Genomic DNA, 14,297 nt, shown 5'->3' with positions numbered 1-14,297 from the left:
TTTTATTCTACTGAATATTTCCTTGTAGGTTTATTCTTCACCATCTTCTTATGTCCACCTTTCTAGTTACTTCTTCCTCTGCCTTAACACAAGCCTTGTTATCTCCTCTAGGCTAAATTTGAATACCCTTGACATCTTTTAGATGTCACTTAATACTAGATCCCCCCACACACACAAACAAAGACCCTTGACAACTAAATACTTTCATGTTTAGGATCCCCTTTATCTCTGAGTTTACATGGGTTGAGCTCTTTTCCTTCTGTTGGATGAATAGGTGATGTAGCTAGAGATGTACCAGATAAAGGAGGGATTTCTATATGTGCTGGACCTCCAATATCTTCCACAATTCCTGCCTCTTTCCCAGCCTCAGAAAAAAATCATTACAGAAATATTACTAGAACTGCCAGATTTCGGCTGCAAAAATCCAGACAATTCTGAAGAAATCTAAAACTTCCTTTGCTATCATGTGGTAGCCATTAAGACTTTTTCAACCTGCAACAGGTAACCCTAATATTGAAAACAAACAAGAAAGGGGGAAAAAAACCATACAATTAACTCAAAGCAGAAGCAAAGGTGATCATGTCAGCCTTCTATGTGTTACTTGCATGCTTTCTATTATCTTATATGTATTTTGCAGGTATGGAGAAACCTAATTTTGTTAGAAGAGTTGCAGCCTGATTCTGTCTTCCTTTGAAGCAGGTGTCACAATATTTCTAAGGATGTTAAGCGGTAGTAGCTCACGCACAATACTGGTAGCAAATTGTGAATGAACTTAGTATCCAGCGTTCTGAAAAAAAAAACTTGAGTGTTTTACAGAGGAGAGACAGCTTAACAACTACAGAACTTGTCAAAGAGAAGTTGCTGTTTGAGGTTTCTAACAATCAAAGTCACATTAAGTTGCCCATTCTATTCTTTCCATGTTTTATACTGTCTTAATGATTTTGCTTCATTTAATCAACATTATTAATAATGAGTCATATCAAGTCCACTTTGCTTTCAGTACGCTGATTCCCTGATCAAATCCTAGAACCTGTCTTAACTATTGCTAGTAGAACGCACAATAAAACAGAACCAAATGAAGCACTTGCTGTCTTTGCAGGATGTATCATCCAAGAGCATGGCTATAATTGTTGGACCGTACTTAAAGTGCTTTGTCTCCTGTCAGAATATTAGCACCTTAGAACATGTTAGACTATGCAAGCATTGAAAGTTATTTCAAAAAAACAGTTTAGACTTTGCCCAAGTGTGGATATTGCACCTTTCCTACTACAGTAGCCTGTCATTTTTCAGGCTTTTGTGTGAAGCAGAAAAGAAATGTTTGTTTTAATGAAACAAATAATTAAAACAGTGCTTCTCCAGTGCAATCCTTAAAACCATCATCATCTTCTTCGTCATCCCTTTTTTTAGGCTCATGTGGAAACTCATGTGGAAACAAAAGATGTAGGTATTTCTATAAATAGAAAACATAATCGCATCTATTCTTTTCTAACAATTAGCACTATAACACCTACAGAAGGTAACGATTGTATATTCTACAACAGGAGTAAGAACCTCTCAACTGAGTCCTTACAGGAGCACTGATGATGTTACCTAGTTGGATAATAGAAACGTCTGCAAGAAAACAACCAAGCTCAGAGAGCACCAAGGAGCCCACAGTTCAACCCTTTCCTTCTATGAATCCTTACACTTACTAATTTAATTTACTATATAAGGTTCCATTCCTTTTGCCCACATGTAAATGTATTAAAGAAAGGGGGACTCTCTTTAACCTGACAAGGTGTGCATAATAAATAAACTGAGGAATAAATAGCGCTAAAGCAGCTTTGCACCGTTAGGTTTCCTCCAGAGGAGTAAAGTCAACCATGAGTGGCTGCGGATTCTGGTACCTGTGCTACCACCACAGCTGGAAGGGGGCGTGCCCTTGACGCCTGGGCAGAAGAGGCTCTCTAGGACACGCCCATGCGACCAAACACCCCCCTGGATGATCGCACACCCTTCCTCTACCGATTCGCCGTCAACTGCTTTGGCATCCCTGATTGGATCCCGGAGTTCTAAATCAACACGTTGGACAGCTCCCTCCACGGTCGAACGCCCCTATTGAATCCAGACGCGATCCTCTCGTAATCTCTAACCCCCCCCCCCCCCACCAACGGATCTTAGTGGCCTTTCCATCCACATCCCTTCGCGCCAGTCTTAGCGAGACGGTCGCGACCCTCTCCCTCCCAGCCCCTCCCCCCACCACCCAACCTGCCCACAGTGAAGATGGCGGAGGGGTTTGCTTCACCCGTCTACGCTATACGGGTGGGCGCTACCACGGCAGGGCGACAAGAGGGGGGGTAGCAGGGAGGGCGGAACGGACCATCGGGGCAGCCGGGAGCCATGTTGAGGCTGCGGGAGGAGGCGATGCTGTTGCCTCCGCCGTCGCCACGGAGCGGTGAGAGCCACGGGAAAAGCAGCGCCGCCGCTTCCAGATAAATGGTGGCGGCGGCGGCAGCCGAACCTGGCAAGGCGGCAGAGCCCGAGGCGAGGCGGGGCCGGGGGAGCAGCGCCAGGCCAGGGCAGCCGGGCAGGGGGGCGGGGAAAGGGCCGAGGGACCATGGCTGAACCGCCGCCTCAACCTCCGGGACCGAACCAGCGCCGTCCTCGCCAGGATCGCCGCCTGGAGCTGGTGCTGCTGCTGCTGCTCCTCCCTTTGTTTCGCTTCAGCTTGGGGAAGCCGGCGGGCAGAGGGGGCTTGGGCTGCATCCACCGGGCGAAGCCGGAGAAGCCGAGCGGTGGTTGGCCGGGCTGCGCTCTCTTCGGGGAACTAAAGGAAACCTCGCCGTCCGCCAGGCTCCGGGAGGACGATCCGTGCTGCGCGGGCTCCCTCTCGCAATCCCTGGCGGGGCAAGGGAAGAAGAACAGCAGCTTTTCTCGTGGTGGATCCCTGACCCCACCTTGGGAAAAAAGGACGATCCGCTGCCCGGTTGGCACCCTGGGAGAGCCGGGCAGCCGGGCTTCCCCTTGCTTGTGGATTATAAATGCTTCCGCACTTCTTCCGGATCCCCCGAGTCCGGCAAGGCTCGGAGAAAGCCGTGCGCGGACTACCTGGGGATGCCTCGCGAGGCTCGCTGTGGTTGGGGTGGATTCCGCGCAGAGGGGCGTCTACTCAAGCCCTTCCAATCAACGCCCTAGGAGGGGCTGGAGCCAGCCGGACAATGGGGTGTCCAATTGGATGAAGGCTCCCTCTAAAAATCGCCGGGATCCGACCCGTTTTAACAGGACTCCAGCCTGTCTCCGGCGGGTCCACCTGTGTACAAAGCCATCTCGCCGCCTTCAGAACTGCACCGACCGCTCCTTGCTGAGGAGCTCCGAGCGCTCGGCCACCCGAGCTAGGAGAAAAGGCGGCAGTCCCCCCATGCCTTCGTGGTTCCCGATTATGCGACTGGCTTCCTTTTCCCGCCCGGGAGCCCGTTCGCCTTTCTGCAGGTGGTTCACCCTGCTGACCTGCCTTCAGCTCTGCCTGGGGCAACCGGTGCCCCGTGGAATTCCCCGCAGCTGCTGCGCCGGCGAGTGCTGTGGGAGCAGCCCAGAGCGATGCTGCCTTTGTACTTGGACCAGAAAAGGCTGGGCGAGAGCTGTTTCGGCGGTTTCAGCAGCTTGGACAGCTCCCTGTGCTTCTCTGGGAGCCAATCCGAGCGTAGACCGGAGAAGGCGCGAGCTCCTCTTTTCTTTCCGTCCATTCGACTCTACCAAAGGCTGTTTACAAACTCTTTGTTTTGAGGTGAATTTTAGGAGTCCGTCCATCCCGGAATTCTTTCCCTCCCTGCCCTTAAAAGCCACTCGTCCAGCTCTGCAGAGTGAAATAACCTATTCCACGTGCGCCAAGAAAAGGAGGCGAAGAGAAAAGGCGCCTCTGCCCTTGCTGAGGGTTCGGAGGGCAGCCAATCGTCACCCCCTCTTCCCTCAGTATAATTACCAAGTCCAGGTGGCTGAAAACCAGCCTTCAGGCACACCGGTGATAACGGTGGCAGCCCAAGACTCTGATTCGGGGGATGCTGGGCGGCTGGTCTATTCCATGGATGCTCTGATGAACAGCAGATCTCTGGAACTGTTCAGCATTGATTCCCAAAATGGCCTCATTAGTACCACTGAAGTTTTGGATAGGGAAAATATGGACCTACACTACTTCCGAGTGACTGCTATAGATCATGGGGTTCCCCGTCTCTCTGCCACCACCATGGTTGCAATCACAGTTGCAGACAGAAATGACCATAATCCAGTATTTGAGCAGAGTGAGTACAGAGAGACGATCCGGGAAAACGTAGAAGAAGGCTATCCCATTTTGCAGCTGAGGGCCACCGATGTGGACTCTCCACCCAATGCCCATATCCGATATCGATTTGTCAACGAACAAGCCGCTCACTCTGTCTTTGAGATAGATTCACGGTCAGGGTTGATCACTACAAGTGGGCAAGTAGATAGGGAGAAAATGGAGAAGTATTCTTTGGTGGTGGAGTCAAATGATCAAGGTAAGGAGCCCGGCCCTCTATCCTCCACAGTTAGAGTGTATATAACAGTTCTTGATGAAAATGACAATGTCCCACAATTTAGTGAAAAGCGCTATATAGTCCAGGTAAGAGAAGATATAAGGCCCCATTCAGAAATTTTAAGAGTCACCGCCACTGATTTAGACAAAGACAACAATGCTTTAGTTCATTATAACATCATCAGTGGTAATAGTAGGGGCCAGTTTTCAATTGACAGTGTGACTGGGGAAATACAGGTGGTAGCTCCTTTGGATTTTGAAGTTGAGCGAGAATATGCCTTGAGGATCCGTGCCCAGGATGCAGGACGTCCTCCTTTGTCCAATAACACAGGCATGGTTAGCATCCAAGTAGTGGACATTAACGATCATGCTCCTATCTTTGTCAGCACCCCCTTTCAAATATCTGTCTTGGAAAATGCCCCTTTGGGCCATTCAGTAATCCACATCCAGGCCGTGGATGCAGATTATGGAGAGAACTCGCGCATTGACTACAAGCTTGCTGGCGTCGCTTCGGATACTCCCTTTGTAGTGAACAGTGCCACAGGCTGGATTACTGTGAGTGGCCCTTTGGATCGAGAGACTGTGCAGCACTACTTTTTTGGGGTAGAAGCCCGGGACCACGGCTCTCCCTCTTTATCTGCTTCTGCCAGTGTCACCATTACTGTCATGGATGTAAATGATAATCGGCCTGAATTTACCCAGAAAGAATATCTCATTCGCCTCAATGAAGACGCTGCGGTGGGGACTAGTGTTCTTAGTGTAACAGCAATTGACCGGGATGTGAATAGTGCCATCAGCTATCAGATAACAGGTGGGAACACACGGAACCGTTTTGCTATCAGTACTCAAGGTGGTGTGGGATTAATCACCCTCTCTTTGCCCCTGGATTACAAACAAGAGAGGCGGTTTGTGCTAACAGTGACAGCCTCTGACCGGACCCTGCATGACAACTGCCATGTTCACATCAACATTACAGATGCCAACACTCACAGGCCGGTGTTCCAGAGCGCCCATTATTCAGTAAGCGTTAATGAGGACCGTCCAATTGGTAGCACGGTGGTAGTGATCAGTGCCACAGATGATGATGTTGGAGAAAATGCCAGGATTACCTACTACTTGGAAGACAATATCCCCCAGTTTCGGATTGATGCAAACACGGGTGCCATCACCTTGCAGGCAGAGCTGGATTATGAGGACCAGGTCACCTACACCCTGGCCATTACAGCGAAAGATAATGGGATCCCCCAGAAAGCAGACACCACCTACGTAGAAATCATGGTGAACGATGTCAATGATAATGCCCCTCAGTTTGTGAGTGCTCACTACCAAGGTGTCATCTCTGAGGACAGCCCTCCCTTCACAAGTGTGCTTCAGATCTCTGCCACTGACAGGGATGCCCACGCCAATGGACGTGTGCAGTATACATTCCAGAATGGAGAGGATGGCGATGGGGATTTCATTATTGAGCCCACCTCTGGGATTATTAGAACCATCCGCAGGTTGGACCGGGAAAGCATTCCTGTTTACGAACTTACGGCCTATGCCGTGGACAGGGGAATGCCTCCCCAAAGAACCCCTGTCCACATTCAAGTGTCAGTGCAAGATATTAATGACAATGCTCCGGTCTTTCCGGCTGAGGAGTTTGAAATCTTTGTGAAGGAAAATAGCATTGTGGGTTCTGTCGTGGCCCAGATCACAGCTCTGGATCCAGATGAAGGACCCAATGCCCAGATTATGTACCAAATTGTGGAAGGCAATATCCCTGAAATCTTCCAGATGGACATATTTTCGGGTGAGCTCACTGCCCTCATTGATTTGGATTATGAGACCAAGCCTGAGTATGTCATTGTGGTTCAGGCCACTTCCGCCCCCCTTGTCAGCAGAGCTACAGTCCACATCAAACTCATTGACCAGAATGACAACAGTCCCGTTCTGAAAAATTTCCAGATCCTCTTTAACAATTATATCTCCAACAAATCGAACACTTTTCCTTCTGGTGTGATAGGGAAGATCCCTGCCTATGACCCAGATGTGTCTGATAGACTGTTTTACACCTTTGAACGAGGAAATGAACTGCACTTGTTAATTGTCAACCAGACTAGTGGGGAACTCAGACTCAGCCGTAAATTGGACAACAATCGTCCCTTAGTGGCCTCCATGTTGGTGACTGTCACAGGTAAAGATGATTTTCATTTTTTTCAATATATTGCATCAAAGTTGGATTTCCTTGAATTATATATATAAAAAAATTAAACAGTTGTTTGCTTTTGCTAAATCTATGGAAGCCAGAGATAGGAGAAAACAAGTGAGTAAAGAGACTTCGATAGTTAATTATATTAGCAGATCTTTTATTTATTTTTTCCTTTAGGGTGTAATAGCCTAGTGGGCACCAAAAAGCAAGATTTGATTGCTTCCTGTTATCTCATGGCAGACTCATTTCATAATATATTAGATGGAGCCAAGTTCCTGCCCTGAAGAGTTTACAGTCTAAATTAGATTAAAGTGCACACAAAGGAAGGGAGAAAGGATGTAAATTGATAAGTTAAACCTGCCTGCTGCACAGAAAATGGAGATGCTGCCTGCTTCATTTCTCTGTTTCTTTTCATGCTGTAGCAAGGGTAGTCTAACCAAATATGGACCCTTGGAAAGTTATAATGATCCTCTATGGCTTTTGAGTTAGAGGAAGCATAAGTTAGCAACAAGTGATGAAACTGGGAGTTTGTCTGACTGCAGCTTTCTCTGCCTACCAGATAATTGGAACTCGGGAAAAGGCAAAAAGAATTACTCTGAGGGGGAAAAAGTATTAATAAGCACAGTGTTTTTTGAGCTAAAATTGCCATTTTGGATTATGTTTCCCTATTTTGCCTCTGGGCTAGCCAATAACATGAAGGTGAGCAGAGTTTCACATCGATAGCGGCAGATTGATGTAATTTGCCTGGTACTTAAACATTCTTTGTCTGGATGGGAAGAAACCTTGATAGATTTGAAAACTTGCAATTAGTTCTTCAATGTTCTCTCTCTTCCCCCCCCCTCTCTCTCTGTCTCATCCACACCCACACCCACCCACGCACACACACACACAGATCTTGAAGTATTTGGGTGGCATGAAGGGATTTATCAATTTAAAACCATGTACAACTTGCTTTTTCTCTTCAAGGAAATTAATGCAATGTATTCCGAAGATCACACTCTGCACATTTATTGCCACTTATTCAGTGTATTTGGGGGGTTTGCCTGAACAGTTCTGAGGTTCTTATGTTCAGGTGAACCCCTAAACACATTGCTTAAGTGACAATAAATGTGCAGGACATGATTTGGAGAATGCATTGCATTAAATTCCTTAAAGAGAAAGGCTCAGCCCCAAAACATAAATTCATAATGAAGATAATGTCTCAGCTTGGACAGTTTCTTTCCCCTAATAAACAGCAGGAGTCACAGATCTGACTTAAGGAGCAAAGATTCTTGGGACATAGGACATAACTTCTAGGCACATTTATATCTCCAGTGCATTTTCTTTTAAGAATGAAGTGCTGGATATACTGTATCTGCTAAATGCATCTAAAGCTTCTGTATCAGGTGCATTTTTCAAAAGCCATTGTCTTTTATTTTATTTATCTTATCTTCCAAAAAAGCAAGATAATTTGACCCCCCCACCTCCTCCGGATGACTGATTGGATATTGCTTTGGCTATCTCGTGGATTCAGCTAGTGAGCCAAATGCTTGAATTATCATTCTTCTATACTGCAAGAAGGAAACAGTTTCCACCATTAGGTATCTTAGCAGATTTAGCCCAGGCCTCAACTATCTCATAAGCAAGGTTTGGCTCCTTGCTTATATTTTTGATTAAATAATGTGATGGATCTGATTACCATGTCATGTCAATATTTATGTCTTGGCCATAATCATTTCTTTGTCCTCTCTGCTCAGTCTCACTATTCATCTGCTTCTATTTCACCTTACATACAAAATAATCATTTGTTGGTTGGTCATTTGCCTTGTCCATTTTTTCTAAAATCTATTTAGAAAATTCTTGTAAATTCCAACAAATTATCGGGGTTTGTGGGGATATGCTGATAGAAACTCATATTATCGTTATAATACATGAGTTCTGCATTTATGTAAATACATATATCTCTGTAAAATTCCCCTACCTTGGAAATAGCTGTTACAACCATTTCTTACTTTAAGTCAGAAGTTTACACCGGTAGCCAAATACAGTCAAACAAAATGTATACTGTACAAGGCTAAGAATAGGATTCTAAGCTCTTCCTATAAGGCCACCACTCTATTATGGTCACAAGATGTAGGGAAGTCCTAACCTGCTTACCTTCTGGAAGGCTATTAAGACCCAGCCTATTCATTAAGCTTTGGGCTAGGATGGAGGATGAGTCCAGCATTTGCGTTCTTCAGGTAGTGCTGTGGTACCTCGTGCTTTGTAAAAGTTTAAATGTTGTTGCATTTTTAATTGGCACTCAGCGTGTTAGCCATGCTGAGATGTTTTATAGAATGTGGGTGGAACTGTCACTTTAACAATAAATAAGTGGCAAGTTTTACAACTGATCCCTAATGAAGTAATAAAAAAAAAAAGATCCTTGGGTAGAAAGCATGTACAGGAAGGTCCTCTTGAAGGAGAAAGAGGAGAGAAGGTTGCATCTATATCTCACAGCCTTAGTTACTCAGCTATGTCTAGGGAGGCTTGCATTATTCATGGCCATCTCCACATCCTAGTTAACTGTCTCCTTTTTCTTCCTGCCATGAGATTAATAAGGGGAAATGGATGGGAAAAGGCAACCCCTGTTTCCTTCCGAAGATAGGGACAGGACAGGCGGACATGTTCAGGGCAGTCAACTCAGGCTCAATGTTCGATTAGGGTTCCTCAGGGGTTAATTGTAACTGCAGGGTAGTGCAATATTATATTCATGCCCCCAGAGGGAGGGGGGAGGAGGGAGAGGCATGCAGGCTGATAATTGGAGAACTACATTGACCTTTCCAGGAGCCTGGAATGCACTTAAGCCTTGCACAAAAGTGGGAAGAAATCACATTTTCAGGCTTTGCATTAAATTCACTCAGAACAACACATGAGGACGTTATCATTTTTCCAGTGTGAAAATGAGGAAAGAAAAGCTTAAGCTCGGGAAGGCAACAAGCATGGAAAGAGAATTAGGCAAAGAAACCACCCCTCGGGCTATGAATAGGGGAGGGGCAGGGAAGGGAGGGGCAGCCCTGTGCCTCTGATTGGGTTTGATAGTTATTCGGGATGTTTCGGCCCTTCCGTTGGAGAACAACTGATTTCTTGCAGATTTTTATATCTTATTATTGCTATGTTTTCAATTCAGTTGTCTACGGAGCAGCTCCTGTTCCAATTTGATACAGTGAACCAAGGATCAACCTAATGGTTGAAATCAATTAACAATTAGTCAGGTCTTAGAAAGAAAGGAAAGGGATAGTTTGTGAAATGGATCTTAATGGGTAGAAATCCTAGCTTTGCTGTATTACTCAATTATGCATGACAGTCTTAGACTGCAACAGAAATACATTCCTTTGCTTGCAAAACAGGATGCAGTCAAATTTTTGTTTTAAAAAGGCAATACTGATATTAGAATGTAGGTAGGTTTCATTCCAGTGAAGGGATTTTTTTTTTATCCCTTCATTAATTCTAGCCTCTGGGCATGCTTTGGACATGTGGCATCAATTTCACCCTGGTGCCCAGCTAAAATTACTGTGGTTAGCAGCTAATATGGATATCGATCTATTTCACAAGAGTGGTGTCAATTAAGCTCCATTCTGCTTCTGATGTCATCTATCTAGCTGGGTCAAGTAAAGTTGGAAGGCTGGTTCCGATTCTTGGGCCAAATCCGGTTCCTGTTTAACTAATACAGCTACTATGTAAGATGTGAAGAAACTCTGTTTCCTTTGCATCTGCCTGGCTTTGGCAGATATCTCTAGTGATTAAGAAAATTGCTTGAGGAGCCTATGGCCTAAGGCTCAAACTTGTAGTCCCAGATAAATCTTCCCAGCAGAGATTTTTGGTGTCTTAAAAACTATTGAATATTCTGCAATGCAAAAATTATATTCACATTTACGTACAAACAAACTTCTATATAAAGGGAAGATTCATGTAAGTGTTAAAAGTAAGGAGAAAATAACTATAATGGAGAAAACATAAATGGGAACAATTAAAATAAAAGTAAATATATGTTTTCAATTATAGTGATCATTCAACATTAATAAATTTCCAGTCACTGATAGTTAATATATGTGATGGAATTAAAAATAATTGTTATTCCATGCAAATGACGGAATGGAACTTTTTAGTAAGTATAAATTTGGCAGGTTTTTGCTAGATTCACCTTCAAAATTCCTTTGAAAGGGATGGCCCTTTTAAGTTCACTGATCGAATGATGTTGCAATTTCTGATGTCAGAATTATGTACAATTATTATTTTGTATTGAGAATGCTGTTTATTTCTCCTATGTAGAATAATAAAAAGCACAAATAGCAATTCTGTAGTATAGTAGTTGAATTGGTACTAGAGAGATCCAGGTTCAAATTTACTCTCAGCCAAGGAAACCATCAGGTGACTTTGGGGCAGTTTCTCTCTCTCAGCCCAACCTACTCCCAGGGGAGAAAATGAAAGAGGGAATGCTGTGTGTGCTATCTTGAGCTCCTGAATGATAGGCAGGATGTATATTTAAGAAATAAATCAATAAATTGATGATATATAACATTGAAAGATGAATGCTTGATATTGTGGCTGACCTTATTCAATCCTTTAATGGTTTAGGCTGAGTAGAGGTTGGGATAGAGTAGATTTCGGGTTCTGTTACAAAGTCCATGTCCTCTATTGATAATTCAGTGTCATCCCTTGTTGTCAATTCTGAGCAGCATCTTCAGATTGGGAAGCTGTCTGAAAAATAGAACAGGCAGCCCAACCAAGGCTTGTGACAGGAAAGCAACTCTTACTAGGATCATGGATGACATGTAGGAATGTATTATTTCCCCTGGGGATTTTAGATGACAAGAAGTGGTGTTTTGCCCCTTTTTCCTATAACCATTCTATAAAATATTACTCATAGGTACATGATATATATCTTGTTGATCCATCCTTTGACATTGTAGGCCTTGGATGTGAAATCCTTCATTTTTAGGTCTCTGATGAGTCAGAAGAGATGCAATTGTATCACAGGCTCTGACTAAGCAGACGGTGATATATTATGGTATATTCTGAATAGAAACCAGAAGCAAAAAGTTGTAGGCTTCTGGTTACAGGTGGTACTTATACTGGTTCCTGATAGCACAACAGTTACAATGCTTACCAGCTAGATAACTGGTCTAAAGTGGATCGAAATATATGTCTCAAAAAAAACCTATAATCCAAAATAAAAATACCTAAAGATGTATTTGGCATGCCAAATATAGGATAAGTTTTTTTGGAAGTTAATATATGTTAATCAGTGGTGGATTTCAAATTTTTTTACTACTGGTTCTGTGGGCATGGCTTGGTGGGCGTGGCGTGGTGCGGTGGGCATGGCGTGGTGTGGTGGGTGTGGCATGGGGGTGTAGCAGGGTAAGGATACTGTAAAATCTCCATTCCCACCCCACTCCAAGGTAAGGATACTGTAAAATCTCCATTTCCTCCCCACTCCAGGGGAAGGATACTGTAAAATCCCCATTTCCTCCTGATCAGCTGGGACTTGGGAGGCAGAGAATAGATGGGGGTGGGGCCGGTCAGAATTTTTACTACCAGTTCTCCTAACTACTCAAAATTTCCACCACCGGTTCTCCAGAACTGGTCAGAACCTGCTGAAACCCACCTTTGATGTTAATGTGAATAAATATTTTCCTTGTTCAGATATTGCATCCAGCCAGCAAATCATTCATGCAAAGGCTAGAAACTAGTTGATCAACTCCTAAGTGGTTGTGGCACTGAATAAGTCTGGTGGATCACTTGAGTAGTTGCAAGCAATTCCAGCATGCCAGCAGCATTCCTCTGCAGCTAGAATTCTCCATTATAGAAGGAAAATATCTCAGAGAGGGGCGATAATTTGCCATTTGAATTTCCATTTATTACAAAGCAGCTGACATTCTCTAAACATCATTAGGTATTTAGATGACCAGCATGTGTTTGCTGTCCTGCCATCAAAAAGCCATATGCATTATTCCACTGAAATCAATCAAAATATTTTAGGCCTGAATTCACTTTCTGCCAGGTATTTTTATAAAGAAGTCTCATCTTTCACATTTGTTCCTTGTAGGATGATCATAGCTCCAGGATGGCTATTTTCAAGGAGATCTAAAAATTACATTTATTTAGGCTAACTGTTTTTATTTATTTATTTATTTATATCTCACCTTCAATATTTTTACAAATAAGACAGCAAACATATCCAACATACTGTACCTTCCTCCTCCTATTTTCCCCACAATAACAACTCCTGTGAATTGAGTTGGTGTTTGGTAGTGTTCCCAGATTGAATGTTTTAATCGCTGTGTTTAGGGTTTCAAGGGAGGAAGCACTTTAATTAATTAAATTAATATAATACATTGTGAAAGTATCTATCCTCTAGAGTGCTTCCCTTCTAGAAGGTCCATATTAGGAGTCAATTAGGTGTTTATACTTGCTAAAAATTCATGGTAATAGTGCTGCTTTATCAAGAATTGAGTCTTCTTTGGGGTGAATGAAGTCCAGTGGTCCTGGGTGAACTATAATTTACCAGATTCAATATATGGAAATTTTGGTGGCCCAAAACCAAAATCTCCCCAAATGACTTTTGCAAGAGCCATGGTGGTGCAGTCGTTAGAATGCAGCATTGAATACAGCATTACCAGCAGTTCCAGTCTCGCTAGCTCAAGGCTGACTCAGCCTTCCATCCTTCCGAGGTCAGTAAAATGAGGACCCAGATTGTTGGGGGCAATATGCTGACTCTGTAAACCGCTTAGAGAGGGCTGTAAAGCACTCTCTATGGTATGGTAAGTCTAAAGGCTATTGCTATTGCATGTGAACTGCAGAGAAAGGAACTCATTAGTACAAATATTTGTACAGGATTAAATTCAGTCAACTTTTCTTTGCAATTATTTCTGAATGTGTTAGGAAGGTTTGGCACCATGACTGAACTTGTGCTTCAGACCTAAAAAACAGTAAGATACAAATGTAGCCAGGGCTCATCAGTAGTCGAGGACATATTATTGGAGAGAGAAACGAAGGGAAAACATCAGCCTCCTTGTAAGTAAGCCAACAGGTCTTGATTGTAATTGCCAGTGGACTCAGGTCTGGCTAAACTTAAAGGCTGCTCTACCTAAAAGGCAGGCGTGGGAGTTGGAAAAGAAGGAGGGAAAAGATAGCAGACACCAGAGCACAATGACAAAGACAAACCTGCAGAGGAAACATTGGAAATTCCCTTATCATGCCCTGTATAAACATATTCCCCACTTGTCTATGCTAGCTGGTTGGGACCCAGCTCATTTGTCATGCACTAATTACTGTACAATATTGTAAAATAGACCTAGTTCCTGTACTGGTATCCCTTATGTGAGGAAAGACATGGGCCAGAGTTTCAACAAGAAGGCATCCATGGTTTTGCTGAGGCTGGGGTGTCTATTCAACCTAGAATTATAGGGCTGGAAGGAACCTCAGAGGTCTTCTAGTCCAATCCTATGCTGAAGGCAGGAGTCCTTACTATCCTGATCTAATCCCAGTCTATTTTTGAAAACCTCCAGTGATGGAGCGTGCATAATTCCACTAGGCAAGCTATTCCATTGATAAATTGTT

General features: G+C 43.9%; 1 protein-coding gene across 1 annotated transcript in view; it reads left to right on the top strand.

Annotated features, from left to right (window-relative positions):
- Nucleotides 1-2,596: 2,596 nt before the first annotated feature.
- Nucleotides 2,597-14,297, top strand: part of CELSR3 (cadherin EGF LAG seven-pass G-type receptor 3) — a 109,514-nt gene continuing 97,813 nt past the window's right edge. The window contains exon 1 of the mRNA XM_070933621.1: nucleotides 2,597-6,704. Coding sequence (XP_070789722.1) covers nucleotides 2,597-6,704 — 4,108 coding nt within the window. The remainder of the gene's footprint in view (nucleotides 6,705-14,297) is intronic.

The sequence above is a fragment of the Pituophis catenifer genome, unplaced genomic scaffold, assembly GCF_029215685.1.
Source record: "Pituophis catenifer annectens isolate HBS135680 unplaced genomic scaffold, rPitCat1.0.hap2 SCAF_2, whole genome shotgun sequence".
Classification (NCBI taxonomy): Eukaryota; Metazoa; Chordata; class Lepidosauria; order Squamata; family Colubridae; genus Pituophis; species Pituophis catenifer.
Note: the sequence above shows the minus strand (reverse complement) of the source record. Positions and strands in the feature narration are given on the sequence as shown.